The sequence below is a fragment of the Artibeus jamaicensis genome, unplaced genomic scaffold (assembly GCF_021234435.1).
Source record: "Artibeus jamaicensis isolate MK-2021 breed Jamaican fruit bat unplaced genomic scaffold, CSHL_Jam_final scaffold_537, whole genome shotgun sequence".
In the NCBI taxonomy this organism is placed as follows: Eukaryota; Metazoa; Chordata; class Mammalia; order Chiroptera; family Phyllostomidae; genus Artibeus; species Artibeus jamaicensis.
In genome coordinates, this window is record NW_026522047.1 from 35,322,397 (window position 1) to 35,341,226 (window position 18,830).

At 37.1% G+C, this 18,830-nt stretch overlaps 1 protein-coding gene across 2 annotated transcripts in view; it reads right to left on the minus strand.

Annotated features, from left to right (window-relative positions):
• Positions 1–275: 275 nt before the first annotated feature.
• GLRA3 (glycine receptor alpha 3) overlaps positions 276–18,830 on the minus strand; it is a 137,817-nt gene continuing 119,262 nt past the window's right edge. Inside the window, exons 8-10 of one of the 2 annotated variants that reach the window (XM_037144049.2) lie at positions 18,485–18,628; positions 16,338–16,382; positions 276–554 (exon numbers count right to left, since the gene is read on the minus strand). In XM_037144049.2, the coding sequence (XP_036999944.2) occupies positions 276–554; positions 16,338–16,382; positions 18,485–18,628 (468 nt within the window). The remainder of the gene's footprint in view (positions 555–16,337; positions 16,383–18,484; positions 18,629–18,830) is intronic. The other variant, XM_037144050.2, reaches the window with a different exon arrangement.

Genomic DNA, 18,830 nt, shown 5'->3' on the forward strand with positions numbered 1-18,830 from the left:
CAAACACATTGGCAGTAATACTTCCACTTATGTGATCTACTATGAAAGAGCAGATACATTAATATGAAACAGAAATGTCCATTTTTACATATATATATATATACAGTATCCATTAAAGGAATCTTAATCTGCCTCACAACTTTGCATAGCAAATCATAATAATACCACTCCGTTCCATTTTAATACAATGATCATCATTTGTACACCACACACACACCTATGTTGAAGACACTTCTTTTTGTATTGACTATTTGCACTTGCCTGACCCCCAAAACTTAATCTGATTGCTGATGTATATCTTCATGCCTAAGAATTTTATAGATAAGCCAGTAGAAAATATTAAAAATCAAAAAGGCTAATGGGAAGCAGGCTCGGGAGATGGTGTCAATCTTCTTGGCCCGGTCAATGAAGATCTTCCTCATTTCCTCAGGGCTTTTTGGCATTACCTGGACAGGATGGTTTGGGCCCCTGTGGGTCACACCGTCTTTTGCTTGCAGACATGGTCCCATTCCATAGGCTGTGAAGCTGAACTGACTTTCCCTTACCTCATCATCCTGTCATAAGAATAACATATGAAAGTACCTTCATCATCAAATTGAGCATATATAACAGATATTTCAGAGCTGTAACTTAAGCTTTACCATGGCAAATGTCAACATTATCATAATGAAAAGATAACTTACACTTATAAAGATGAGTTGCTTTTCTTCCCTATTCAAGTTTTATTGATTGAATGAGCATCACATAGATATGTCTATTGAGAAATATGAAACTCTCAAATAATATGTTTTAATAGAAAATCTAACCATTCTGGTATTGTCTACATATTAGAATATGTAAATAAATTGAACAAGAAAGACATCTATTGAGATATTATGTTATATATATTCATGGACTAAAATCTTTTACATCATAAGTCTAAATGAGTAAATACATGCTGTCAAGGGGAAAATACCAGGATTATTGGCTGAAGATTTATTTTTCATGGAAGCAAATTTTTTAATTCCTATAGTTTTATGCTGCTTTGTTGGAAAATACAGTCTAGATCAATAACACTACTTGATTTTTGTTATCCTCACTTAATGCTACTTCTATGTTTTACACTAACCCATTTGGGAAACTATAAGATAGTCACCTATTCTGGTTTAATAAACGATTACTTTTTAAGTGTATTGGTTTAGCTGAAATTAAGAATGAAATTTAACAAAAGTTTATTTCATGTTTAAAAAATCATAAATTATTATGTTCTAAAAAGTATTGTTAATTTTCTCTTAAATGTTGCAAATTAAAGAGAATTCTCTGTGTATGTACATAAAAAGAAAACCAAATTTAAGGGAATTGTTAATAAAATTATGATAAATAAAAAGTGTTCAAGATAAAAAATATGGCACTTATTTATAATAAAATTCAATTGTGAATAATATAATTTAACAAATTTATTTAGAATGTAACAGTAGATGGCTGCTAATTAATAGATTTTTTGCTACTAAAACTGAAAGTTTAGAAGATGACATTTTACAAATATGATATAGCCCACTTCTTATGGAAATAAATTTTTATGGTAATGTAAGAAATAAAAATGACTAAGTACTCAAACTCTTGGAAAATTATTCTGGGTTTGTCAAAGTAGAAGGTCAATGAACCGTATATTACAAAGAATAAAAGTAAAAAATAAAATTTTAAATGGATTCTAATATGAGGTGATCAAAATTAATGTAATAACATATAAAATAGGTTTCTGGGGAATTATGAAGTAAGGCAATTCCATCTGAAACAAAAACATATAATTATTGGACTTCTGGCCAAGATGAAGGCATAGATAGACACACCTCCTCGAACAACCAAAAGAAGGACAACAACAATTTTTAAAAAACATAACTGACAGAAAATTGAACTGTATGGAAGTCTGACAACCAAGGAGTTTAAGAAATATTCACCCAGACCAATGGGGGGGTGGAGACAGGCAGCTAGGCAGAGAGGACTCTTGGCAAGGTGGTGGCTGGAGGGCCAAGCAGGCAAGGCTGCAGCAGATGGACCCAGCAAGGCAGTGGATTACGGACTGGGCGGTCCCACATTCAGGCAGAGAAACCCAGAACAACGACTGGGGAGCAGGATGGATTGTGCAACCCAGGGCCCCAGAACAGGGAAATAAAGCCTGATTGAAAACACCCATGGGAGTTGAGGCGGCAGCAGGAGAAACTCCCAGACTCACAGGAGAGTTTGTTGGAGAGACCCACAGGGTCCTAGACCCACTGGGTCTCTCACACAAACCCACCCACTGGGAAACAGCACCAAAAGGGCCCACTTTGCTTGTGGGTAGTGGTGGAAGTGACTAAAATCCAGCAGAGAGCGGAGCAAGCATCTTTGTTCCCTCTCCAACCTCCTCTCCACATACAGTGTCACAACACAGTGATGTGAGTTACCCCACCCTGGTGAACACCTAAGGCTCCTCCCCTCACTACGTAACAGAAATGTCAAGACAAAAAAAATGGCCCAAACGAAACACCAGATCAAAGCTCCAGAAAAAATACAACTAAGCAATGAAGAGATAGCCAACGTATCAGATGCACAGTTCAAAACACTGGTGATCAGGATGCTCACAGAATTGGTTGAATTTGGTCGTAAATTACATGAAAAATGAAGGCTATGCTAAGTGAGATAAAAAAATGTACAGGGGACCAATAGTAATGGGAAACAATAGTAATAGAAACTGGGTCTTAAATCAAAGGTGTGGACCAGAAGGAAGAAAGAAACATCCAACCAGAAAAGAATGAAGAAACAAGAATTCAAAAAATGAGAAGAGGCTCAGGAACCTCCAGGACATCTTTAAATGTTCCCACATCCAAATTATAGGAGTGCCAGAAGGAGAAGAGGAAGAGCAACAAGTGGAAAAGTTATTTGAACAAATAATAAAGGAGAACTTCCCCAATCTGGCAAAGAAAATAGACTTCCAGGAAGCCCAGGAAGCTCAGAGAGTCCCAAAGAACTTGGACCCAAGGAGGAACACACTGAGGCACACCATAATCACATTACCCAAGATTAAAATTAAGGAGAGGATCCAAGAATCAGCAAGAGAAACAGGGACAGTTTACCTACAAAGGAGTTCCCATCACACTGTCAGCTGATTTCTCAAAAGAGACCTTACAGGCAAGAAGGGGCTGGAAAGAGGTATTCCAAGTCATGAAATCCAAAGACCTACATCCAAGATTGCTCTATCCAGCAAAGCTTTCATTTAGAATGGAAGGGCAGATAAAGTGCTTCTCAGATAAGGTCAAGTTCAAGGAGTTCATCATCACCAAGCTCCTATTACATAAAATGTTAAAGAGATTTATCTGAGACAAAGAAGATTAAAAAATATGAACCATAAAATGACAGCAAACTCACAATCATTAACAACCATACCTAAAACAAAAAACGAAAGCAAATTAAGCAAACAGCTAGAACAGGAACAGAACCACAGAATGGAGATCACATGGAGGGTTATCAACAGGGCAGTCAGAGGGGTAGAGGGGGGAAAAGTTACAAAGAATAAGTAACATAGATGATAGGTAGAAAATAGAAATGGGGAGGGTAAGAATAGTATAGGAAATGTAGAAGCCAAAGAACTTATATGTATAAACCATGGACTTGAACTAAAGGGGGGAATGTGGGTGGGAGGGGAGTTAAGGGGAGGAAATGAGATAGCTGTAATAGCACAATCAATAAGTATATTAAAAAACATAATTATTGGAAAACATCTCAACTGTAAGATGTGTAATTGAATTTGGAGGAAACACACACAACATAAGAGCTGATGATCCAAATCACATGTAACTACTGTTGTAATGTTGCAAAAAATTGGACATCAATCTTCCAGTGGTCTTCAATAAGAATCTTCATTTATGCTGGCAGTTTTTTTAGCTTCTGTGAAAATTTTAAGGAAAAATTATTGTTTGCTTTGAATTTTCTGTATCTTTCAAAAAGTAGATATATTAAGAATTAAACTGTCCTTAGTACTGAAATAGTATCCTTATACTTTCATAAATTATGCTGGTTTTGCATTCCAGAAGGAAGACTTAGGTCACTTAATATGTACAATTTTGTGTGCAAACCAGCTGGATGCTTAAGTTTAAAATCGCCTTTAAAACTACAACAACCATGTCTTTAAAAAATCCATCTCAAAATACAGGACAAAAAACAATTTCTCAAAGAGCATTTACAATGAGGTGTTGACATATTAGTTAAACCAACTGAGAGACTGGTTACAAAAATGCTAAGATTTTAGGCTTCTGGTTATTGTGTTTAGTAAAGCAGTGTCTATTGACTACCTTTTCTCCCCAGTTGTACTGAAAAATAATTGATAGACCTCACTGTGTAAGTTTAAAGTGTCCAACCTGATAGTTTGATTTACATATATTGTGAAATGATTACAGTTGGTTTACTTAATATCCATGCTCTCATATAGATAAAATAAAAAGAAAAAAATTCTCCTTGTGATGAAAACTCTTAGGGTCGACTGACTCTCTTACCTCCTCTCCTAGACACCATACAGCAGTGTTGGCTACAGTCATCGTGATCTACGTTACATGCCTAGTACTTATTTATCTTACAAGTTCATCACTTTTAACCACCCTCCTCCACAGACTGTCTTTCTAACCAATTGTTCTGAAGAATTTATTTTCAAACCTTTAGAGAGCCCTATACCTCAAAACAGAAATGTTCCCCTAAAATTTACTGTATTTAGTGGACAACTGGATTTTTCTCAACTGTATCTTTCCACATCACTGACTGTGAGTAATGGGTGAACAACAGGCTGGGGCTGTTTCAGGACTGCTGACATTGACTTCTGATTGTTCCAGCATCACTTCCTTGAAAACAATGGGGTTAAGCTAAATGGAGAAAGCAGAGTTGGCTTCATTCACAGTGAAGGAGGTACCCATGCTGGGGAAGCCATGCAGCAGTCTGCAGGTCTCTGGCCTATGTGACCAGATGGTACACAAGTTTGGTTGGAAAGACAGGCTGTGGCTTCTCTGTGTCAAGGTGACCACTTACAGATGCCTTGACTGCTGTTGGTGGCAGCTGTAGCTGCACATCCATGTGGATGAAGGGCAAAAGAGGCTGTGCTCCTGAGTAACTGCTGGGCCTGCCCATTTGATGAAGATGCTGCAGCTGATGTGAAGCCTGCTTCACAGGCTCCTGTAGGTCTGAATAAGTATTACAGTAGGTTAAAGCCCATTCTGCCTGATGGATCTGCTTGACAGTTTGAACCCCAGACTTGAGCAGTGGTGACAGAAGCTGACCTGGCTCTCAGATTGTTTCAGACTCCAAAAGGTGGGAAGGAATTCCAACAAGAACGTGACGCTGATCGACCCTGGGCTCGACGCAGCAAAAGCTCTATGGGAAATGACTAGGGGTCCATCCTACTACTAGCATGTGGGTGACAGTCCTATCTCTTGTTAAGTCGACAGATGGGTGATCGGTAAAACAAACTGAAAGGAACCAGGGTGATAAAACTGAGGGGAGAGTGGCTCAAGATACAGTTGATTCCACGTTTTCCATTCCTTGATTATCTGAGAAACTGAAGCCACCTTGGGGGAAAGAGAAACAAGAGCAAGGAAAGCAAGCAGCTTCATGGCCTGTGCTCAAGAAGAACACAAAAGTGCAATTGGGACTTCAAAGGACATTGCTCTTAACCTTGGTGTCACTTCTCCCAACCCGAGGCAGATGGCACTGGAAACTAGTAACTACTGAGCAGCCCTGTCCAATACAATTTAAGCCACAATTAAAAGCCATCTGTGAAGTTTTAAATTTAAATTTATATTAGCTACAGTTTAGTAAGTCAAAAGAAATAGGAACAATTACTTTTAGTGATGCATTTTCTTTAATTCGATATGTCCTAAATTTATTTAAACATTTACTGAAAGTAATAATTAAAGAGATATTTTTACATTCTTTATTTCATACTAAGTCCTTGATGTCAGTGTATATTTCAACATGCCTCAACTCAGACTCCATATTTCTAGTGCTTTACAGCCACATGGGCTTGTAGCTACCACATCGAAAAGAACAATTTCAATCTAAAGAAGCTCAGTCTCCATGCTTTCCAGTATCCTTAGATTAACTGAACTAGGAGGTGATCATTTTTTTTTTGCATGCTGCAGCATGAAAAACAATGTTTGGTATGAACACTGACTCTTAATTTGCTGCAGTGTTGCTATTCGAGAATTATTGACAGGCATATAATCAATGACCCTTCTGGAGCAGGTGAAGCCCTGGGTGGCATGGATCTGTACTGGGGAAGGTAGCTGCCTGGTTCTCTCACTGTTATGAAATGGAACAGTCCTTTAGGGGAATAGCAAACCTGGTTGACCATCTGATAAAAATAAAATGAGCGTGACCAAACCGTATCCTCTGACCTAAACTCTGGTAGACACTATAATTAGGAGAGTCCCTCGGGCACCAGCTTCCCATGAGGCTCTCCTTCTGGGAAGGCAGGAGAGTGTATATAATTCATGGGTACATCTGCATTTGCAGCTGCCATGCTGGGTTGAAGTCATGGAAGAAAAAAATACCTGGGCTATTCAGAAGAAAGGTCATAGCCAGAGGTGAATCTATCAGCTTTCTTTAGGTGGCTTTTAAGACACAGAAGAAATTTGACAGGATTCCTAAGAAAGATTTCCTGGCACATTATATTGCCCGCTGGGCGGAAGGAAATTTGTTCCAGTTCCGGCAGCTGCTTCCCTTAAGGACCCCTGTTAAATCTACTGCTTTCATCTCAGAAGTTAAATCCAGTGATGCCAGTGGGGAATGGGAACAAAGGCACTTATATGGTTGCTGAATTTACTCCATCTGTTAAGGCAGCTGAAACAAAGAACATTGACTTGAAGGCAGGATCTTCTTGCCCAGTTCTGAATGGGGCTCCAGGACTATGCTTCAGTTAAAGTTAAATGTCTGGGCATAGTGAACACCGCTTTTGGGGATTACTGGATGTCAGTGCACAATGTATAGAAATGCTGCTGGGGCACAAGAACCTAATATTAGGGGCAAAGAGAAGCTGGTGGAGCGGAGAAGAAAGCATAGTGATGCTGTGGCAGTAGGTACCATGGTCATAGTGAAAACTTTAGAGAGGAAAATAAAGGTGGCATTGCCTTTGGCTAAATGTATAATTTAAAAGGACATGGTATGTGAAGCAATGATCTTGTCATGTCTGGCTTAAACCTAATCTTGGGCTGTGGCTGGTGTAGCTCAGTGGATTGAGTATAGGCTGTGAACCAAAGAGTCACTGGTTCAATTCCCAGTCAGGGCACATGCCTGGGTTGCAGGCCTGGTCTGCAGTGGTGGCCACATGAGAGCCAACCACACATTGATGTTTCTCTCCCTCTCTTTCTCTGTCCCTTCCCCTCTCTCTAAAAATAATAAATAAAATCTAAATTAAAAAAACCCTAAATCTTGGGCAGTTGTTCCTTAGCCCAGATGTAACAGGATGTATTAAAATGAGAGCCCTTGTCTAAACCTTCTTCTGTAGTAAGTATTAAACAGTATAGGATTTCAGGCAATTAAGGGAGGCTCTCAGCTTTAATTAAGGGAATGGTGGCAATAGGGAAGAGCTAATCCTTCGTTACTTTTCTCTGGAACATTCTAGAACATTCTAAGACTTCACCTTCTGGTCTATGTAAAACTAAGTAGACCCTGAAGGCTACCTACTTGGGTTCACTAAAGAAGTAGACCCTACAGCCTCCACCATGATGGACGTGGTAAAAACCATTCGGGAGTTTCAGAAGAACAGAGGAGGCTGGTATGCGTTGACAGACCTGACTAAAGCTTTCCTCTTCACCCCAATCTAAAAGAAGTCAAACAGTGTGCTTCCTGTGGGGTAAACCCAGCTAAAACCTCACTGTTATCCATTAAGGAAACCCGAATTCTCCAGCATGTTGGCACAACATGCTTGGAAAAGTTTGGTCCAGCTCACTGTCAAAAGTTAGTTGGTTAATGATAAATGGCAGTTTTCCAATCCAAGGAGAAAGTCAAGAAAGGGTTTGGAAACTGCAGTGGCACATGTGACTGGGTAAAGGTGGCGAACTGATCCCAAAAAAGTTCAGGAGCCCGTCCCCTAAGTCCAGCTTCTGGGAACAACCTGGGCAAACTAGTAGAGACAATTCGCAAACAAGGGCACATTCTGTTTCTTCTGGATCCCACTGTGAGAAAAGCAGCTTACAGCACTACGTGAAATCTGAAAAATAGGCCACACTGATCTGCTGTTTTTCTGTTGGCCACACTGATCTGCTACTGAAATACATGCAGACTGGAGTTTCTGGAGAAAGCTCAATAGAGGCTCCCTACGGTGGCTGCCAGGATTCTAGACTAGAAAAGTCTCTGATGCTGGCGGCAAGGACACTCTACTTGAATGATGGCTCCTGGCACTCTCTTTGGCTCGGTTAGAAACCGTTCCCCAAACTGAAGGAATCTGAAAGACGTCAGACTGTATTTAAGCCTAAGGTATCTACTATGTTGTAGGTGAAGTCAAGAAGGCATTGCAATGTAAGAGCCTTGATGAAATGGAAATGGTATATTCAGAAACAAATTAAGGGAGTATCTCAGGCAAAGTACATTATATTCATGAAAAAGTGGCCTGACAATGAACCAGTGACAGAATCTCTGATTGAGCTACCAAAGTGGCCTAAACATCATGATTCTCATTGCACTGAGGCAAAACAGGCTACCTGGTTCACCAAGAAACTGCCATGAGGTCAGGACTGAAATCATACCTGCCGTGGAATGATAACTGTAGTTGAAGAGAGCAAGGTAAGTCTGTACAATGGGCTGACTTGAGAACAGTACATGTAGCCATATCAAAAGAATTGGTTCTAGATCTCAGAACAATATCTGGATATTCAAAGACTCCTAAGGTGGGAGATACAATTCCTCATATAAATTTCAAGGTAGAATTAAATTAGGTCATTCACTGCTCACCAAGGCGCTAGCTTAGAAGGAGATGGGAATGACAAGGCAGACGTCTTGAACTGGCCATAAATGTAGCCATGGTGGTGTCAAGGCCACGCAGCAATGGACAGAACTGTGACGTATTCCCCTATTGCCAATGAAGCCATTGATGTGGTGAGAGCTTGTCTTGAATATTAACAAAAGAAAAAATTGCTTGGAAATTGCTTTGGGTAAAAGCTCCCAATGATAAGCATTAACACAGAGCTGACAGATGGGATACTTAGGGTCTTTGCCCATGGCTCCCCGAAGATTTAATGGATTTTGGCAGAAACAGGCAGATAGTCCATCTTGGGTTTTGTTAACACTGCCACAAAAACCACAGCTGAAAATACTATTAATGGCTTGGAACAAGGTATTTTATATCCATTTGGGCCCCTGGAATAGGTCTCATTGGACAAAGAAATACATTTAAACATGGCCAGTATTTAAAAAAAAAACAAGAGCACAACACAGGAAGAGCATAGCATACATATTCCGTCCACCCACAGAGCAGTGGTTTAAATAGACATTGGAATGAGCAATCAAAACATTACTAAAGACAGGATGGCAAGGACGTGACAGTTGGCTAGTTCACTTGATGAGTGTGCATGAGAGAGTGGATATGAGCGAGTTGAAGTAGGAATGCCTCCAGACAAGTGTCTGGTTTCTGGTGGTGGAGGTGTGCAGGGTAGGGAACAGCACTGTGACACAACTCTGTCTTTCCCACACGCAGGTCTTTCTCTGGTGTTACCTGACATAATGGTTCTAAGTCCACGATTGCATTTGCACTTTTCAGCTGTAGGCTCATTGCTGCTTATTGTTCCACGTTTATTTCTTTAAACTAGGAAGCCATTTATGTCCTGTGCAGGTGAGGGAATGGAAAGTCTTGTGTGCTTGAGTAGCTGCGAAGCCTCCCAATTAAATGAAGATACGTTATCTGCTGTCTCTCTTGCCTTTTATCCTTTGGAAAAGTGAAGTCACTGACATATGAGATTAAAGCTTATGTCTGTCTTGCAAGTATGATTTTCTCCTTAAGCCTGTAATCACAGCCATGGTGCTATACAAAGCAACTTCATATTGGATATTGATTTTAATAGGAAATAACACATTTGGACAATTAAATTTAACTGTCTTAGCATTGGTCCATCATAAAAAGTTGGAACAATTTGTAAAATTACCATTCTATGTGATAAAGGTAGTCCTGGCAAGCCAATGTTGCTCGCACCGTGATCTTCAGTAGCTCTGTGTCTTGGAACCAGTCACTGGGTAACTTTGCTGAGACCCATTGTGCTAGATCTCCACCGCAGAGATTCCTGCTCATTAGCATAGGCTGTCCCTGTTATCTGCATTTCCAACCAGGTCTGTATGTAGGTGCTCATGAAGCTCAATTGAGCTGGTGAAACAAAAGTTGCCCAGGGGCACAACTCACCTGCCCTAGTTGGTTTGGATTCATAGTGATGTGACATTCTTTGAATTCCTTTAGCATTTTTTAATTTACATTTTAAGTGGTGGTTTATGGAAGCATGACTTTTACATTAATATTAATTTTGTATTTTATGTTTAAATAATTTTTGTTCTTCAGTAAAGATGTTTCTAGGTAAGGCTGTCTGTAAGACTACAAAACCTGTATCTCTATCAATTTTCAAATTAACTATGACACAGGCATATGTTAGAAAATAGACTTTGAATAGTTATGTGACATGATATGATTTAATGTATTATTGTCTTCAAAAGCATCTGGAATATGATTTCATTTAGATTCATCACCAATGGCTTTCCTATTAATTTTGGAATTGAAACAGAAAACCGTAATTTCAATAAAAACACTTTCTTCATTAAAATGTCTTGTTCAAATATTAATTTCCTGGCAAGCATAATAGAAAACAAGGTGTTGAGCAGTATTTATGTTCTAGAAAAAATAGTAATAAACTAGGTGTCTGCATTATAAAAATGTGTGCTATAGCAATTAGTTTTCAAATATTTTTATAGTCATAAATACATTCAAAGATCCAAATTTAAAATCTGGGTCAAGACTGATATTCAAAAATGAAAATGTTTTACTATATAGTTAAGCAATTCCCTGGCTTCATCATTTATTGGCAGGAGTCTGGATAGTTTTAAATGACTTAGCTCTCAGATTCTTGGTTTCTAGTTTCAAAAAAGAAGAATATAGCACTATCTAGCTGTTTTTTTCTTTTAGAGTGAGTGAAAATATGTAAGAAACCTGAAAGTTACCCAAATTGCTGCTATTGTATCATTATTATTTTGTTCATTATAATTGTATTACTATGGAGATTACATAATGCACAATATAAAATAAAATACAAATACGAATTTGAATCATGTTACTATTAGGTAAATCTGCAGAAACCAAACTAGCACTAATATGCTATGGAAAACAGGTCTACCCAGTTGCATACTCTTGCAATGGCCTTGCACTCATGTTTCACTTAAAAATCAGCCGACAGCATGAAACTTTTCACAGCACTTGGCCCCTGTAGCCCTTGCTCTATTATTGTCCCAAATAGATGGTGTTGGCTATGTAACTGTTAGGATTCTTTGCAAATCTAATTTCTGCAGTGAAGCAGTCTTTAGCATTGTCAATGTGTTCCATGAAACAGAGCAACTACTTTAGGTTTGCCCATTCAATGAGGCGGGTGGAGTCATGATACAGCTTTCGAAATGGGATCTCTGCAGTTGCACCAGACAGCGGTGTATACCCCAGGCAATCAGAACCTGAGGGAAAGCACCACTAAACCTCAAAAAGGTCATGTGACTTAAAAATAAAAAACTGGCCTATTGGGTTCTTTTGGAAATATTCCACTTAAAGTATTAATTTTAAGCATGGTCAAAGCTTTCCTAATAGCTCATCATTAATGTTACATTACTATATTAAAAGTGTATTGAGTTATTTTGTGACTAATTGCTTTGTAAACTCAGTGATAAAATCACTCTGTTATGTACATTTTGATAGGCAGTGATATTCTGTATTCCAACTAGCGCTCAAATATTTCTTTCAGAGCAAAATTCAGTTTTCCAAAGATACTTTCAGATTGAGTTTCTAAAGAACTGAAGGCCCCAAGAGTAAGGTGCTTAGACAGACATCTAGAACTTTGGAGACTATGTGTTAGCCAATATTTAATGTTCCTAAGAGTAAGGCACTTTGCAACTCAAAATATAGGCATTAATAAAAATTAAGTATTAGACTAAACGAAACATGAGCTCAAGAAGGTGGCTGATTTAAAAGGTAAAATTCAAGAAATGCTTAATTTACAGATAAGTAAATCCTCCGAATATGCTTTTAGGGGAGGCCATGAAGAACATAAATTCACTGATTTCTTTCCACACAATTCTTTCTATAGAAGTACCTGTTTTCACTGAATTTGGGAATGAGGGAAATGTTAGTTATTAAGCATCGGTACCATGTTGTGAAACATTCTAAGTGCTTTCATCTCATTTAGAGAATTACGCCAAAGACTGATTTCACGTGACATGCGCGCGGCAGCTAGAGATATTGGAGATGGACTGAAAATCCAAGTGCAGGTGTAGTCATTCAGTCGAATTGCTTCCTTCACCTCTATCATCAAACACAACATAGATACGAGGTAAGAATTTCCTGTCCTCTTCCTAGTCCTCAAAAGTGAACCAAAAATTACCTTATGTGAGCGTGGGAGTGGCGAAGGCATGGGAATGGTCAGCGAATGATAAAACGCTAGGCACCGAAGAGTATTGGGAATGACCCCATGAAGGGCTGTGGGCTACAGCGGCACCGACTGTTATTTTGATCATGGTGTGTCTTCCTTAGTGGGTGTTTTTGGGGTGCTTTTTTAGTAAAGTCAAGACGCTAAGTTATCCCAAAGGACATTTTGTTTAACTAATTTTCTGTAACTTTCAACTGCCGAATAGGAAAGTGACAGATGGAAAAAATGTTCATTGTTAGGAATTCCCAGTTACATTATCCTAACGTATATGTATTTTTAAAAAATTATTAACATTATGCCTTACTTTTGTTGGGAAAAATTACCATCACTTAAAAAATTCTAAGGTAACGTGAGTGATTTAAAACTGTTTTTCTAAGCTCAGCATTAGCCTAAAATAAAATATTCAGTTTAATACATCTATGTACATTTCTATATTATTTAAAAATGGAAAGGTTAAAAGAATACAATTATAGATAAGGTTTAAAATACCTTACAGTCTCAAGTCAATTGTTAATATTAAATTCTTTAAAATCTAGCTCCTAGGAAAACCTTGCCTTTATTATCAATGACATATTGAATTAGTTATGAATTAGCCAAGTTTATGCTTAACATATTAAATTTGGATTCGGAAATGGCTCGGAGATTACTGACTGGAAAATGTAAGCTTAAAAATGAAGGTTTTAGATGAAATATTATGAAAATTCAATGCATGTATTTTAGGGGATTATGAGAAATCAATGAAATAACTTTAAATTATCTATATATCTAGCATAATGTGCTAGTTTACTTCAATGCTAACTCACATTCATGGAGTGACATAATATAATAGACAACATAAGTAAAAAGCAGTACTATAAATCTATTTTAGTTAATTTTGAGATGGAAGTCCCTACAATGCATATAAAACTAGATTAGCTAAGATTCTATTACTTTATTGAATTTTTTAAGCAGGTATTCAGAGGTACTATAGCTTTAAAAAATAGCTGTGTTGAACCTAAACTCTAAATAATTTGCAGAAAGTAATTAAATTCTTACATTTTTTGTTTTACTTAAGAGGATGATATTTCTAACCCTTGTATATCAGAATCACTGAAATAAATAGAATTTGTTTGAAATTATTTGGAAACTACTTGTCTTCAGGTATGTGCCAAAGAAATTTGCAGGAAATATTTCTCTACTGAAAGAACATCCTATACTCTAGAATCAGCATAAACTGCCCTGGAATGAAAACTTTATTAAATAATTTAGCATGCATGGGGGCCACACTGTTTTCAACTGTGGGGCCTCATCCCTTCCACCAAAATAATGTACATGTACATTTGTATTTGTTCTAAGACTGCAAAACCAACAAAATGCACAAAACAGAAAATCAATTATTTGTAATTCTTAGAAGTTACCTTGAGTTATTTTTGAAGTAAATACATAAGTAAATAAAATAATAATGTTCTTGTACATAGTCAAAAGACAGTCAGTAATATCTTTATTTTAAAAAGATCTATGATGCCTAGCAAAATATAAACCTGATAGTTATTTTCAAAACAGGCCATGCTTATTTCATCTGCATATATACATAACAATGAATATACAATTAGTAGGAAGATGGGGGTACTAGAATACCATATAAATGTTTTCTGTCAGCAAACCATTGCATCATTACATTATATTGCAACTCAGAAGAGAAACTAAATGAAATGCATTAAAGCAATCACATATCATCCATATCTCTTAACAAATCCCATGTGTTCAGAAATATTTTGGTGTATTTTAATAACCCTCTGGAACTAATGTAATAATACCATACATGGGAAGAGCAACTTCTACCCAAAATGCTTTCATGTCATGCACACACCCACACATACTCAGCCCTGGGGACAAGCAGCCATGGCAAGGCGCGGCAGGTGAGGTGCACACAGCAGGCTATGACAGTGTGGGGTGGGGAAATCTGCACACCAGAGCAAACTTTTGTTCTTTCACGGTAGACAGAAGATTCACCTGAACCTTCATAGAGGAAAAAGTGAGGTAGAAAAGATTGTCTACAATGCCTAAGCCAATGCTGAACCAAGTTAAAACTTTTCTAGGAATAATATTTACATCACTAGAAGGCCCCTGTTGCTATGAGATTATTGTATTTTTGCCTATTCCATCAAATTAGAGTTCTAAAAAACAAACAAACAAGCAAAAACTCAGGTAAACCAGTAAGTAGTACCCATGAAAAGAAAGGGCACTGGGTGGACACAGATTCATTTTGATTATGTTGATTTAAATATCTGCACTGACCAGGCTGTCTTCAAGTGTAGGGGGTTTTTTAAATGATGAATTTGGCTAGCCCAGAGAGTTATTAGGTTGAGAAAATACTCTTTAAAAAGTTAAAATAATTAACCCCAAATTTTCACAATGGTTATTATAAAAATAAATGAGATGTTTTTAATTTTTAATGAATGCATATGCAAATCATTCTGTTTTTAAAATAAGTCAATATTGACTGTTACTGAGGTAAACTTGATTTTTCAGCAGAGCTCTTTTTGTATTGTTTTTTAAAGCAATATTTAATTAAATGTATATATATATATATATATATATATATATATATATTTTATACTAAAGCTCCTATAAGCATTAACTGTTTGGTTACTGAAATTCTCAATATATACCTCTCCCAAAGAGGCTACTATATGTGATTATGCAAATTTAATACAACTTAAAGTGTTTAAGTTTACAGTTAAGATAATTGAGTAAAGGCAATGGATCATATGAAAAAATGTTAAGGGATAAAAAAATGAAAGAGAAGTGGCTAGCTATATTTGGAACAAATATGCAATTTTAGTAAAGAAGAGAAGTAGTTGAGGCATTATATATTATAAGACAACAAGTGCTTTAAAATAATACTGGGTCTAGACATCCGCTATAAAATTAAGATTTCTTTAACATTCATCTAATATTATGTTTCTTGTCTATTCATCTAACATTATTTCTATTCTTAACTGAGGCCAGTGGCAGAATCATCTGGGGGGATGTTAAATACACTTTATCCCAGAAATTTTAGTCTAGTGGACTGGACTATTTGTATGTGATTTCCTAGGCTAAATTCTTGGCTTTGGTAGCTTGAAATCTGATCATCGAATTTGGACACGTGTCCTTGTGATCCTTTTCTAATGAAACATTTCAAAGGACATCACTACAAAACCCAAATTATTCATTTACTATAAAGAATCTCAACTCATTTTAATAGTCGTGGGTACTAAAGATACATAGGCTGTCTGAAGCTTTTCATTTTTGCCTTATTTTTAGATTTCTATTTTCTGGCAAGAGGGGCTGCTTTTAGAGCTTTTTGTATAAATAAATTTCCCATTTATTTCAAAGCATTCTTCCACTTAGAGTGTGATAAGATATATGTACTATTTCTATTTAATATATATTAGAGATCCTTTTATCAATCAAATAACTTGTTTAATAATATGAAGGAGAATATGTAAATATCCTTTACTAAGTGAGAGAAGACAAATGGTGCTGTTAGAGAAAGAGATTATTCTTAGCTGAAGGGGGATGACGGTTGTTTGGCTCCAAATATAAGCAGGGGGCTGTGTTTCCCCACCAGACACTGCCGGGGTGCAGAATATGCTCTCTGCACTTTTGCTGACGATCACATTCCTCTACTGAGAGTTAAGAAAGTGAATTTACCGTGTCTGAGAAACGGTAAAACTTCTCCAATGCAAAAGCTTCTGTCTGTGGGAAGGTAAAATGGACCAAGAGGCATTGAGAAACCAGAGAATTAAGGCAATTTGTACAGGATTAAATATAACTGCACAACTGGTTTTTATTGCATATACCATTTTAACCATCGCGTGCAACAAATAATCAATTTTCACATGTGCGCAGTATCCACTCCCCAAAGTATGAAATTACCCCCCCCAAAAAAGCTGGATTTAAACGTTTTTCTTAACTAAATCTTAATTGCAATATTTACTGCCTGAGTATTTCAAATAGTGATTAGAAAATAATAAGATATTACTATTTTTTCATTTCTGCATTTTCCTAGAGTGCCAATCATTAGAAAAATTAATCCTGCTGTCTTATGTGGAGCTAAACAAGTGATAAATTTGAATAAAGAGCTCCTGTAGCACAGATAATTTTTTAAAGGGGGGAACCAGAATTGAATCAGTAAGCCCGTAGTCTGTTAGGTTCCGCACTGGACACCGTGACCGTGCGGTGGGAGGGGAAAGTGTCAAAGCTCTCAGCCCCCATTTGGACACCTTTTGGGCCATACTTCTCATTTCTAGGGTTTGCAGCACATGGTTGATAAATCCTAAATTGTAGAAAGGAGGGGGAAGGGAGGGAAATGAAAGTAAGTGTGAAAGAGCAAACCCAAATTACAGGGGAAATAAGTATTGCCTTACTTATGGTTAATGAGATTAGAAGGAAAATTTGTCCCCATCAGTCATTGAGGGAAAAGAAAGACAAGAGCTCCAGCCCTGTGACACAGAATTTTTTTGTCTTGTTAGTGTTTCAGCCAGTTCCAGATCTCAAGAAAGGAAGGGGGACAAATGGGAGGGAAAAAAAGAGAAAGGGAGAATGAGAGAGAACTAGGCGAGCGTAAGAAAACCAGCCAATACGGGTGGGGTCAGGGGTAGGAGACTAAAAAAAAGTTAATCTTCCATGAAAACATGTTTTAATGTACAAATTATATGCTTTTTCATAAAAATTTGATCAAATGCAAGACTTGACATTGTTTTTTGCCCAGCACATTACCCAGAGTACCTCTGTGCTGATATTCTTTCCACGCTACACAGAATTGGGCATTTATTAGAACAGGTGATGACTCTGGGAATCAATTAGACATGACTGCATAAGCTATTGCTTTAGAAAATGATGAATACTGAGTAGGCACACCACTGAAGATCATGGCTTCATGCTTTAAAAAGGTTTTATGAATCTCTAAATCAAAGTCAGTAAGTCAGAACTCAGAAAGAATCATCTAAAAATTAAATCCTTACAAATGCACACTATGTGAACTTTGATATTACTCAATTGCTTAAGAATCCATTTGCTTTCAACATATCAGCTGTCCCATTCACATTTAAAAAAGTAAAGTCACAGATATGCTGGTCCATAGAAACTCTTCCTTCCAGGAAAAGAAAAGGGTTGATTAAAACTTTGTGCATGTCAAAAGAGATGACATGACAAATCTCAACAGAAAGGAACAATCCCATTCTGTACAGCTAAATCCAGCAACTTCCTGTGACCTCCCAATGATGTTCCAGGTAACAGTTCTGGTTCCATTTATCAGATAATAGCAAGACAAAAGCAATACCTTATTGTGTTTGCATGGGAATTCAGAGGAAATGTCTCTAAAACATGAAAGTGTGCATAAGAAAGAGACCACATAGCTTTATATGAACATCAAAGCATAAATAAAATAGGTAATATTTGATGGAGACAAAGGAATTAGTTCAAAAAAAGAAACAACTTTAATGGCTATACTTGATGACTTATGTCAAGTTAAAGCCATCAGAAACACTCTAACACTGAAAATAAGAAATGATACACTTTTGTTAATGGAAGGAAAAAATAATGTCGTTCCAAAAAATACACTAGAAAAAAGTTGATAAAGCTCACATGCCTAAATATGCTGTATAAAATATGGCTAGATGTTGTCATTTTCTTCCTGAAGCTATTTTTAACAATTGAAGTTTCAGTGACAAAACCAAAGAAACATCGTATCATTTACTTCCCAGTCTCCACTTCCTTTCCACACATCCAATTAAATAGAACATACACTTTTTAGTGAAAGTCATATCCCAGGGAACCCAATGCATTTAATGGCTTACCTTATTCTTTCTCTTTCGTCGAAATCTCAGAAGTTCTTTGTGCTGTCTTGATACAAAATTTACAGCTGCATATTCCAGAAGTGCTGAAAACACAAAAAGGAGGCACACTGCCATCCAAATGTCAATGGCTTTGACATATGAAACCTGGCCAAAAGACAGACAGTGAGCAAATTGACTCGTGTTGTTACTTTTATTGAGGATTAAACTGAATGCCTGACTCTAAATTATACCATTTACATATCAGCTTGGAAAAACAAGAAATGACACCAACTTTTTTTTCATTAAGAATTTTTCAGCAATAATTTTTGCAAGTTTTATATATTAGTCATACATTAAAGTGCATATT